The sequence below is a fragment of the Brachyhypopomus gauderio genome, unplaced genomic scaffold (genome assembly GCF_052324685.1).
Source record: "Brachyhypopomus gauderio isolate BG-103 unplaced genomic scaffold, BGAUD_0.2 sc61, whole genome shotgun sequence".
NCBI lineage: Eukaryota > Metazoa > Chordata > Actinopteri > Gymnotiformes > Hypopomidae > Brachyhypopomus > Brachyhypopomus gauderio.
Genome location: NW_027506882.1, coordinates 2,237,468 through 2,250,312, shown reverse-complemented (window position 1 = coordinate 2,250,312; position 12,845 = coordinate 2,237,468). Strand labels below are relative to the sequence as shown.

Sequence of the window (12,845 nt, the reverse complement as noted above, 5' to 3'; positions counted from 1 at the left end):
GATTATGTTGGATTATGTTTGGGGTTTGTTGGATTATGTTTGGGGTTTGTTGGGTTATGTTTGGGCTTTGTTGGGTTATGTTTGGGCTTTGTTGGGTTATGTTTGGGGTTTGTTGGATTATGTTTGGGGTTTGTTGGATTATGTTTGGGCTTTGTTGGGTTATGTTTGGGCTTTGTTGGGTTATGTTTGGGCTTTGTTGGGTTATGTTTGGGCTTTGTTTGGCTCTTCATTCTCTTTGCAAACTCTTCGCTTTGGCAACCAAGATCTCTAGTGTCTGCTGGCACCTGTAGCTAGATGGTACCCATTGAATCTGTACTTCATCAAGGTTGTTGTGTTTTTCACCATTCACCAAGGTCAGGTAGTCTGTGTGTCATGGTCTTTTAGGCCCAGATAACATTAAGTTTTACATTATTTCTTTTTTTAGGGAGATTCCTAGTAAATTGCATGTTTTCTCCTGCAACCTGACCTGGATCCTTTTTGAAATCCCTTTTGTTTATTTGTCTGTCTATCTCAGCATACATTCTCAGCTCAGTCCTACTCTCGCTTTGTGGTGCTGGGAAAATCCATGACAGGTGAAGTAATGCAGAAATCACTCGTCTGCATTACTGATTTCATTTGATTTAATATTCCATGTCCTACAAATGCTATCGGTAGTCTTCATGTTTTGCCAGAATGGCTACAGGCAGACAGATTTTATCTTAATACAGAGTGTTTGCTCAAAATACTGAAGAGGTCAGTTTAGAATACCGCAGACACCTTTCTCAACAGACATTTACACTAAAGAATTAGGTTAATCTAGTTTTAGGTTTATCTAGTAATCTTTGTTTTACCATCTGTAATGCTTGTCAACCCACTGGCCTTTTCCTTTATTATTGGGATGGCAAAATAATTTTCAGATTGTGTGTTGTGATTGTGTGTTGTGAAATCATATAAAGATGACATGTTCATACAGCAGCTGTTGTCATGAACGTTACTAGAAATGGCATTGTTTAGTCAGTACTCATTACTAGAGGTGCTTGTAATTTTAGTTCAGCTTTTTAACACTCAGCCTTGGGGAGACTGTGGCCTGATATGTGCTTGCCTGTTCAGATGGTGAGATGTTTTAACTCCTGAGGCAGCTATGTCTCCCCATGTTCACCAAAACAAATGAATTAAGTATTCTCAATAAAAAAAAGCCTTTCCTTTTTGGAGCTGATGCTGAAACGTGTGTGAGTTGCTGTTTCAGTCCTGGTCTGGATGGTTGGAGTGCTTTGAGAGTCTTTGTCTGATGTTGGAGTTAATGTCCTATTGTCCTCTGGCAGCATCACACTGACACAGACCTGCTCCGCCCACTGTCTGAGCCTGGAGATACTCCTGCACTAATGTCCCTCAGACACATAATGTGGTTAGTGTGGGAGCATATCTCTCTCTCTCTCTCTCTCTCTCTCTCTCTCTCTCTCTCTCTCTCTCTCTCTCTCTCTCTCTCTCTCTCTCTCTCTCTCCCTCCCTCCCTCTCTCTCTCTCTCCCTCTCTCTCACCATCTCACCACAGTTCAGACTCAACCCTGTTGTCGTGGTTTTCACTCAGACAATCTGGCATGTACCACATGATGTGTGTGAGACCACGGTGAATCTGGTGGCCTTACAATGTGTTTGGAATCCAGCACTGTCTGTCGGGCTGTCACTAGCTGCCACATTAACTCGCGGGTGCGGTGTATGAGGGCGTGGGCTGGTCCTGTATGAGGGCATGGGCTGGTCCTGTATGAGGGCGTGGGCTGGTCCTGTATGAGGGCGTGGGCTGGTCCTGTATGAGGGCGTGGGCTGGTCCCGTATGAGGGCGCGGGCTGGTCCCGTATGAGGGCGTGGGCTGGTCCCGTATGAGGGCGCGGGCTGGTCCCGTATGAGGGCGCGGGCTGGTCCCGTATGAGGGCGCGGGATGGTCCCGTATGAGGGCGTGGGCTGGTCCCGTATGAGGGCGTGGGCTGGTCCCGTATGAGGGCGTGGGCTTGTCCCGTATGAGGGCGTGGGCTGGTCCCGTATGAGGGCGTGGGCTGGTCCCGTATGAGGGCGTGGGCTGGTCCCGTATGAGGGCGTGGGCTGGTCCCGTATGAGGGCGTGGGCTGGTCCCGTATGAGGGCGTGGGATGGTCCCGTATGAGGGCGTGGGCTGGTCCCGTATGAGGGCGTGGGCTGGTCCCGTATGAGGGCGTGGGCTGGTCCTGTATGTGGGGGGTGGTGTGTTCGGAGTCTGGATTTGAAAGGTCTTCACTGCCAGCATCTTCTTACTACTTGTTCTTACAGTCATATTACAATGACTGCATTTCAAGCCTTGACATCACAGCGTGACACCACTGTGCTCCAGGCAATTTTTCCCACTTCTGAAGTTTTCATCATCTTCTGTTTGCTCTTTTTCCTGTGCTCTCTTTCTTTCTAGCTCTCTCTCTCTCAGCTGGGGGGGGGGGGGGGCATGATGTTGTGTTCACCTCCTTTGTTGTCTGAATGTACCAAAGCTGCTTTCAATTAACTGAGCAGCTTGGTCCTTCTACTGAGCCTCTAAACAACAAGGGCCCTGTTCCTACTCGCAGTCCATCTTCATGCACTCAACAATGCAGAGGAGTCTGTTTGCTTCTAATTTGCCCAGTGAAGCACTGTACAGGGGCAGTGAACTCTGCGGTGAGGTCTGGACCCTTGGGGAGCGCTGGAACGTGGGACTGTGTCTGGTGGGAGGGGGAGGGCGTGGGTGGTGTTGGGGTGGAGAGAGGTATTAATGTGAGTCTGGAGAGAGTTTAGGAGGATGTGCTGTTTCCTGCCTGTCCCACAGGACTGGGTGGTGTCTCTGTCACAGTAGCAGTTGCCAAAGGACTGTAGGTAATATTGCTAATAGTAAACATACACACGCAAATAATGTCCTTGAGAGAAAAGTCCAAAGACAGTCTGGGCTGGTGTTTTGTATTATGGGTCTGTATTAAACCTCTATACCAGTTTAGTGACTCCAGCTCCTAAACTCAGAATGGTATTAAAATGAGGTGATGGATGACTGTTGGTATGCATTATGTCTGCTAACTATAAAGTATATAAACCAAGATTGATCAATATGAAATTCAGATGGCATCAGTTTGGTGGCTTTGGCTTGAAAATGAAAAATGTATATGTTCCTTTGGAAGGATGGAGAGATGAACAAATGGATAGGATGGTTAGACAGACAAGTATCATTATTGTGATATGAACTGTGGTGTTTGAGGCCTGTAGTTGAACCTGAACAATTTAGGTGGCCCTAGCAAAGGACAGATAAAGGGGTTAGACTGAGTAGTGCCATCAGCACACCATTCAGTATATAGCACACTGCGCTTCTATGGGAAGATGGTGAAATGAAAAGTAATAACGGAGGAGTCAGTGAAAGCAAACAGACGTGTAGTTCTGAAGAAGTTTCTCAGTCTACCATTCTTATGGTGTCGTGCTTGTAAAGCAGAAGCATTGAAGGTATTGAAAAATGATTAGAACTTTATAGACTGGAAAGTAAGGAATGAAACTGAATGGTGAAAGGAGGTGATGGAGGTATTTAAACTGGGTCAGTGGTCTTCTAACAACATCCATGTTTGGTGGTTTTACTTTGGGATTTGTCAAAATGGGAGTAGGTGGAGAACAAAGAACAATTACACACAGAAAAGTTAAAAAATGAATTCCTTGAGATTCATAAGTCTGTGGTTATGCATAGCCAATCTGAGGTCAGAACACCAGTTTAAGGGTAAAGATTTTCTTTTTCAGATTTGAGATTCTGATTTTCTCGTTAGTAAGCCATCTCACTTATTTTTGACGTCTGTTTTGTATCATTATCACCTTATCAGCCAAGACTTTCTGGCAAAGGTAGTCAGGTGTTTGGCCAAAACTTCTAGGAACTTTTGGGTCTTCCTATTATTGAGTTTCTCAAGGGTCTTTGTATCGCGCAGCTGTAGAACATCCATAATCCAGCAGTGAAAATGCTGTACAGGTAGAGCAAGGTGCATACACACACAGTGGCAAGGAAAAACCTCCCTAAGCACATGAGGAAGAAACCTTGAGAGGAACCAAGAATCAGGGGGGGAACCCATCCTCCTCTGGCCGACGCCAGTCACCATGACGACAATTATTAGAGAAATACATAAACAAAGATGAATGATAAATTATCTGATCTTTGTGTGTATTTATATACATATGTTCTCTATGTAATTCTTATTCTTATGAGTTCTAGACTTCTTGATTGTCAGTAATAGTGGTCAAAGGCCGTGGAGATACAGCTATAGCATGGGGGAATTGGGGTGGTGAGAGGCCAGGGCAGTGGGTTGGTCCTTCATCATAACTGGTTAGGCAGGAGGTGGCTAGCCCAGGGTGGGTAGCAGGAAAGGCTTGTCTCACCGCGTCTCAATCTTTAATTGTTCTTATAGCTGCTATTGCTATTCCACAAGGCTGTTAAATAACTAGGACTAATGGCATACGTGTAGTCATTTTTATTCCTTAAAATATGTTGGACATAAACATGCATTTGCAAATGTATTGGGGTGTTTTACACATTTTAAAAAAGTAAAAGTGTTAAATATTATGTGACATCATCTTTATGGTTAATTTTGTACGGCTTGCTTGTTCATCCTGTGTTTTCACCTTCTAAAGGGCTGGTTAGACCTTCTGTGTTTATAGTTAATAATGTGAGCCAATCACAATGCCGACCATCTGAGTGATGGAGCAGTTCAACGTGGACACATTTGTCCTCTTATGGCGCATTTCCACTAGGGCCTGCTTGGCGCGGTACGGTTCGGTACGGGTCGATTCGCAACGGAACGGTACGGTCGCGTTGTGTTTCCATTACAATGGTGAACCACCCCAATGTGGGTGGAGTCGCTGTTGGCGCGCGGGTTGTAGTGTCGTGACATCATTTGTATACGACCACAACACCGGTCGACGCCCCTTAACACATAGCATTATTGTATCTTATTTATCTTTATCTTCATTATTGTATGTGGTTGCTCTAATTATTGATAATAATTTGGTATTACTCAAACAGGCTGAACACACCCTGCATAAAATGCATCAGTCATACAATCAAATGAAATCAAACTTTATTATGAAATATAGATATTTAAAGTACAACATATGTAAATAATATAGTTATAGTTTTAAAAAAGTGCAAAAAGCAAATATATACGTATAGCTTTATATGAAATAAATATTTATAGTACTACAAGCAACATTTTGTGTGCTTTTACTGGCGTCTGTCTCGCATGGTGTTCACAAGTTCGCCAAGCACCCCGAGGAAAGCCCGGTTGAAGGAAACATTTTCCGCCAACTCCGCTCGCCTCGTCAGTGGAAGGGGAATCTTGAACGTAAAAAATAACAAATATTAAACACAAGCATTCCCGTGAAAGCAACAACAATATAGCGTAACTGCACAAAATGTGTAGCACGTCATCGCTGCTCATGCTGTGTTTATGGCTACAGCTAACTAGCAACTAGCAAGGCTAAGAGCTAGCTATTGTACAGTAGTGACTGTGGTGGTAACATTAACTACAAACACAGCTCTAAATTCCTGCGTTTACAATAGATGCGTTCATATTACGTTCATATTACATCTTTTACGAGCCTAGTAGTAAAACTGTGAAATCACAATACACTCACCATTCTCCGTGGCCTCCAGCACCGACAATGTCCAGCACGTTTTCTCTTCCGTTACTGGCTGGCCGGTGACCGTATACGACATCCATTTGCTGGAACCATTTCCAGTCTTTGCGGTTTGCTCCGCTGCGTCCGTTATGGTCCTTCACCGCCCGGTAATCGCGTTAAGCTTTTTTAGCTTGGACCGACCGGCACTGCTGAACGGACCGCTGGTAGCCATGAGTGGCCATTAGCGCGGAAACCTCGCTAAAAACCTTTACATTTCTAGTGGCCCCGTCCAGTTCGCCCTGGATTTTTTGATCGCTGATTATTAACAGAAAGGTTTGTACCTCGGCGTTTGACCAGGGAACAGACTTCGCTCCTTGGGTTTTAAAAATGGCTGAGGAGTCCATAGCATAGCGGAGGAGTCGCTCTCCTGACGCAACCTGTGACGACACTCCCTGGCCAATCAGTGTCATGCTGTCCCTCCACGTCACAGAACTGTACCGCTTCGGAACGGTTAGAACCTCGAGCGAGTCGGTACGAAAAAAGTACCCAAAGGGGCCAGCTCACAGGGTACTGGTACTAATGGAAACACTCACAAACCGTCGCGAATCGAACCGTACCGCGCCAAGCAGGCCCTAGTGGAAATGCGCCATTAGGTTTGACTGAGTCTGCATTCATATATTGGGTTGTTGTGCTCCAGAGGGCTCGGGCGGTTTCACACCAAACCCAGGAACAGCACTCAATTTAGTAGTTATCCTGTAGTAGTTTAGTAGTACTCAATTGAGTAGTTATCCTGTAGTAGTTTAGTAACAGTCAATTTAGTAGTTATCCTGTAGTAGTTTAGTAGCACTCAATTTAGTAGTTATCCTGTAGTAGTTTAGTAGCACTCAATTTAGTAGTTATCCTGTAGTAGTTTAGTAACACTCAATTTAGTAGTTATCCTGTAGTAGTTTAGTAGCACTCAATTTAGTAGTTATCCTGTAGTAGTTTAGTAGTACTCAATTTAGTAGTTATCCTGTAGTAGTTTAGTAGCACTCAATTTAGTAGTTATCCTGTAGTAGTTTAGTAGCACTCAATTTAGTAGTTATCCTGTAGTAGTTTAGTAACACTCAATTTAGTAGTTATCCTGTAGTAGTTTAGTAGCACTCAATTTAGTAGTTATCCTGTAGTAGTTTAGTAGTACTTAATTTAGTAGTTATCCTGTAGTAGTTTAGTAGTACTCAATTTAGTAGATATCCTGTAGTAGTTTGGTAGTACTCAATTTAGTAGTTATCCTGTAGTAGTTAAGTAACACTCAATTTAGTAGTTATCCTGAACAGTCACTGTTCTCCTATGTTTTGAGCTTCTAATATGGCCATTACAAAGATAGGTATCTAATATGAAACAGGAGCAATATCAAATTATAGCTCACCAGTGGAATGTCTCTTATATGAGTGGAAGGGGTCCTGCACTGTCTCGCACTGTCCTACACTGTCCCGCACTGTTCTCAACTGTCCGGCATTGTCCCGTAGGACAAGTTGGACTTTATGTATGACCTTCCACCACCTGCAATGGCTTCCCCATTGTGTTTGAAGTTTGTCTCAGACTAAAGTCCTCCACACCCTCAAGAAAAACATAAAAGGGAGAGTGTAAGCTATTATGACGTTATAGATTTTCATCAAAGTCCCTGATTTCGCCCTGCAGTAATTTGCAGATGGATGTCCTTCTTTAGTGCGTGTTTTGTTTTGTTTTTATGCTTGTCCAGTTCAGTGGTGTCAGTGAACAGCCACTTGTCTTGTGGCTGAGCTAACCCACGAGTGGCTCTGCTGTTTGAAGTAAGGGGAGGGGTCACGCTTAGTACGCCTTGCTCAGGGTCGTGTCTGGCGACAGGGCTGATGAAATAGCCAGTTTTGAGGACAAATGGATTTCAGACGGGCAGGGTGTGCACATAATGTTACCCCACTCCACTACTTCCTGTGGAATAAGAGACCAAAGATCTGGGAAATGATGTCATTTCCACGTTCGCGATCTCTAGACGAGGACGATCCCCCTTAATTGAATTCAGCCTTTGATTGGCTGTGTTGTTGAAATGGAATCTTTCTTCAAACAGTGAGAGAGTAAGAGTGGGTTTAGCTTTGCCCTCCACCCTGTACCAGGTCATATCCCACTTTGACCCCCGCATTGGTTTGTTATGCTTTAGCGCATTACGGCAGAGTCCAAGTGTAAATCTATCATCAGTAATTCATCTTCCTCCACCCTTGAATCGTCCCCTCTCTCTCTCTCTCTCTTCCCCTCTCTCTCTCTTCCCCTCTCTCTCTCTCCCCCTCTCTTTCCCCGTCTGTGTAAACATTTGGCTGTGATCCAGGGATGTAGATCAGCCCTCATGTACCTCTTCCGTTCTCATAACCATTCGTTTTCTTAATCATGTTCATGAATAGACCTGTGTGAATGTTATTCTGTTGTGTGGATTAAAAATGCTAGCAGATGTTTCTGTAGTGTCCGTCTAGATTAACAATAGGAGGTGAAATAGAGTGTAACAAGTTACTTCTACCTTATCCTACGATGAACAAATGAATAAATGTTTGTGTGTTTGTGTGTGTGTGTGTGTGTGTGTGTGTGTGTGTGTGTGTGTGTGTGTGTGTGTGTGTGTGTTTGCGTGCACATGTTCATGGGTGCGTGGGCACTCTTGTGTGTACTGTCCACAGCTGCTGCATGTGTGTATCGAGGGCTGGGGTAACTGGCGGTGGTCAGAGCCCTTCAGTATTGATAATGCTGGAGCTCTGCTCAGGAGCATCCTCAGAAAAGGGCAGACTGCCACGCTCATCATTAAAGTCAAGCAGCTCAGCGGCGTCCAAAAACAGGTACAGTCCACACACACTCTCCTACGCACACACACTCACCTACACACACGCACACACACTCTCCTACACACACGCACACACACTCACCTACACACACGCACACACACTCTCCTACACACACGCACACACACTCACCTACACACACGGACACACACTCACCTACACACACACACTCCTACACACACACACACACACGCACACACACTCACCTACACACACACACACACACTCTCCTACACACACGCACACACACTCACCTACACACACACACACACACACTCTCCTACACACACGCACACACACTCACCTACACACACGCACACACACACTCACCTACACACACACACACACACTCACCTACACACACGCACACACACTCACCTACACACACACACACACACTCTCCTACACACACGCACACACACTCACCTACACACACGCACACACACACTCACCTACACACACGCACACACACTCACCTACACACACGCACACACACTCACCTACACACACGTGCACACACACTCACCTACACACACGCACACACACTCACCTACACACACGCACACACACTCACCTACACACACGCACACACACTCACCTACACACACGCACACACACTCACTTACACACACACGCACACACACTCACCTACACACACGCACACACACTCACCTACACACACGCACACACACTCTCCTACACACACACACACACACTCACCTACACACACACACACACTCACCTACACACACGCACACACACTCTCCTACACACACGCACACACACTCTCCTACACACACGCACACACACTCTCCTACACACACGCACACACACTCTCCTACACACACGCACACACACTCACCTACACACGCACACACACTCACCTACACACACGCACACACACTCACCTACACACACGCACACACACTCACCTACACACACGCACACACACTCACTTACACACACACGCACACACACTCACCTACACACACGCACACACACTCTCCTACACACACACACACACACTCACCTACACACACGCACACACACTCACCTACACACACGCACACACGCACACACACACTCACCTACACACACACGCACACACACTCACCTACACACACGCACACACACTCCTACACACACGCACACACACTCACCTACACACACGCACACACACTCACCTACACACACGCACACACACTCTCCTACACACACGCACACACACTCTCCTACACACACGCACACACACTCACCTACACACACACGCACACACACTCTCCTACACACACGCACACACACTCACCTACACACACGCACACACACTCACCTACACACACGCACACACTCCTACACACACGCACACACACTCACCTACACACACGCACACACACTCTCCTACACACACACACACACACTCACCTACACACACGCACACACACTCACCTACACACACGCACACACACTCACCTACACACACGCACACACACTCTCCTACACACACGCACACACACACTCACCTACCACACACGCACACACACTCTCCTACACACACGCACACACACTCTCCTACACACACTCACCTACACACACACGCACACACACTCTCCTACACACACGCACACACACTCTCCTAAACACACGCACACACACTCACCTACACACACGCACACACACTCACCTACACACACGCACACACACTCACCTACACGCACACACACACACCTACACACACGCACACACACACACACTCTCCTACACACACGCGCACACACTCTCCTACACACACGCGCACACACTCTCCTACACACACGCACACACACTCACCTACACACACACGCACACACACTCACCTACACACACGCACACACACTCACCTACACACACGCACACACACACTCACCTACACACACGCACACACACACTCACCTACACACACGCACACACACTCTCCTACACACACGCACACACACACTCACCTACACACACGCACACACACTCACCTACACACACGCACACACACTCCTACACACACGCACACACACTCACCTACACACACGCACACACACTCACCTAAACACACGCACACACACTCACCTACACACACGCACACACACTCACCTACACACACGCACACACACTCACCTATACACACGCACACACACTCTCCTACACACACGCACACACACTCACCTACACACACTCACACACACTCACCTACACACACGCACACACACTCTCCTACACACATGCACACACACTCCTACACACACGCACACACTCTCCTACACACACGCACACACACTCCTACACACACACGCACACACACCTACACACACACACACACTCTCCAACACACACGCACACACACTCTCCTACACACACTCTCCTACACACACGCACACACACTCACCTACACACACGCACACACACACTCACCTACCACACACGCACACACACTCTCCTACACACACTCACCTACACACACACGCACACACACTCACCTACACTCACGCACACACACTCTCCTACACACACGCACACACACTCTCCTACCACACACGCACACACACTCTCCTACACACAAGCACACACACTCTCCTACACACACGCACACACACTCTCCTACACACACCTCTTAGTACATGCAAATGTGAATGTGCTATGTTTGTCAGTTGTGATTTTCACCCCAATCGAAATTTGTCCTCTGCATTTACCCATCGGTGCAGTAAGAACACACACACACACATGCACACATACACCTCTCACATACACACTGTGATCAAGTTGTCTTTGGTGAGTTACGGTCAACACCATGGAGAGGATGCCCTGACTGGCTGATGGAAGATTCTCGTGCAGGTTTCAGTGAAATTACAGTGGGTATTTTGCTGTGATTTTGTATTGTATGCTGCACTGAAAGGCTTGTGGCACTCAAAGGTCTTAGGACGCTCATCCTCACTGTTGTATTAAGAACATTCTTAACCATTTGCTCATATATTGGTATTATTGTTTAGGAAATAGTGTTTTATATCATTTTCAAAAGCACATTATTTCAGATAAAAACAACAGATTCAACACACTTTACTCTTATCAGATATTCCTGAAGGGTTGTGTGTCAGATGTGTTTTATTAGGGCTACAACCAGAGCCAGCTGTATGGTAGCTTCCACAGAGCAGAGTAGAACCCAGAAACAGGGTTCTTCAGCGCTTTGACATGTACTGTGTAGATAGATATCGGTGGCAACATAGATTGCACAGTTCTGATTAGCACATTCTTCATTATTCTGAGACATAAAAGACATAAAAAGCATGACAAGAAAGTAATTGAAACTCAGTCAAATCACTTCCATGACTTTTAGTACCAACAATGTAGAGAGATTGCAGATACATTGAAAATGCCAGAAAAGTTCTTCAAAAGCTACAGAAATGATGAAGAGACAGAGGAGTCCATGCACACACTTAACTGTTGACAGGAAAATCATTCGTATTACACACACACACGCGCACACACACACACACACACACACACACACACACACACACACACACACACACACACACACACACACACACACCATGGCAAAGAAGAACCCCAAAACTCTGTGCCAGACAACTTCAGCAAGTGTTTAAGAGCTCAAATGTTTGCATCTCAGCACGACTGATCCAGAATAGATTACACAGTGAGCGGTGTAGTGGTTGGGCTAAAGTCTTCTGAGCCAAGAACTGGGAAGGAAGTTTGGAGTTTGCCAAAAGTCATGCCGACAATCCGATTTCCTTTTGGGAAAAGGGCTTCTGCAGACTGATCAAATGGCAACAGAGATGATTCAGTCAGATTGAAGGAAGATACGGCAAAGCACCCTGTCAGTATCTCTGTGTATGTGGAGATCAGGAAGTGAGATGGCGTGGGCCGATAAGCTTCAGGTCCAGGATATCTGGTGTTTACTGTTGAAATCTACAGAAAGCCATAAAAGCAAATGTTATCTACACATATTAGCGAGCTGTGAGTTTGTGATACAGACTGTCCCTTTGAGCACAGCGAAAGCCACTGAGCAACTCGTTACCAAATAGAAATGTAGAACTCCAAAGTGGCCTTCACAGAGCCTTCAATTACATCACAGAGCCTTCAATTACATCCAACACTTTTGGCATTCAAAAGAGTAAGTAGTCCTTGCCTGCCCAAAGAACAAGGCTGATTTGGAAAGAAGGACTCATACACGCTGTGCCTAGAAGACTTCAAGCTGTCATGCAAAATAAAGTGAATGCAACAACTATTAAGATATATAAAGGAAAAGCCATGATCCCATGTTAATAAATGTTTCCAGTTTGTATTTATGTTTCCAGACATGTGTCTGACCAAATAAACGGAAGATGGGATGAAGAACCCAAATAAGCACATGG

At 45.9% G+C, this 12,845-nt stretch overlaps 1 protein-coding gene and 1 long non-coding RNA gene across 2 annotated transcripts in view; one reads left to right on the top strand and one right to left on the bottom strand.

The window, feature by feature from the left end:
- The window catches only part of vps13b (vacuolar protein sorting 13 homolog B), an 83,405-nt gene that overhangs the window by 58,878 nt on the left and 11,682 nt on the right, over positions 1–12,845 (top strand). Inside the window, exon 14 of the mRNA XM_076988314.1 lies at positions 8,290–8,445. Within this exon, the coding sequence (XP_076844429.1) occupies positions 8,290–8,445 (156 nt within the window). The remainder of the gene's footprint in view (positions 1–8,289; positions 8,446–12,845) is intronic.
- Positions 5,046–6,154, bottom strand: LOC143489345 (uncharacterized). Its single transcript, XR_013124657.1, has 2 exons — positions 5,624–6,154; positions 5,046–5,324 (listed from the first exon to the last, which is right to left on the bottom strand). It is a non-coding gene; the product is annotated as an uncharacterized LOC143489345 (long non-coding RNA).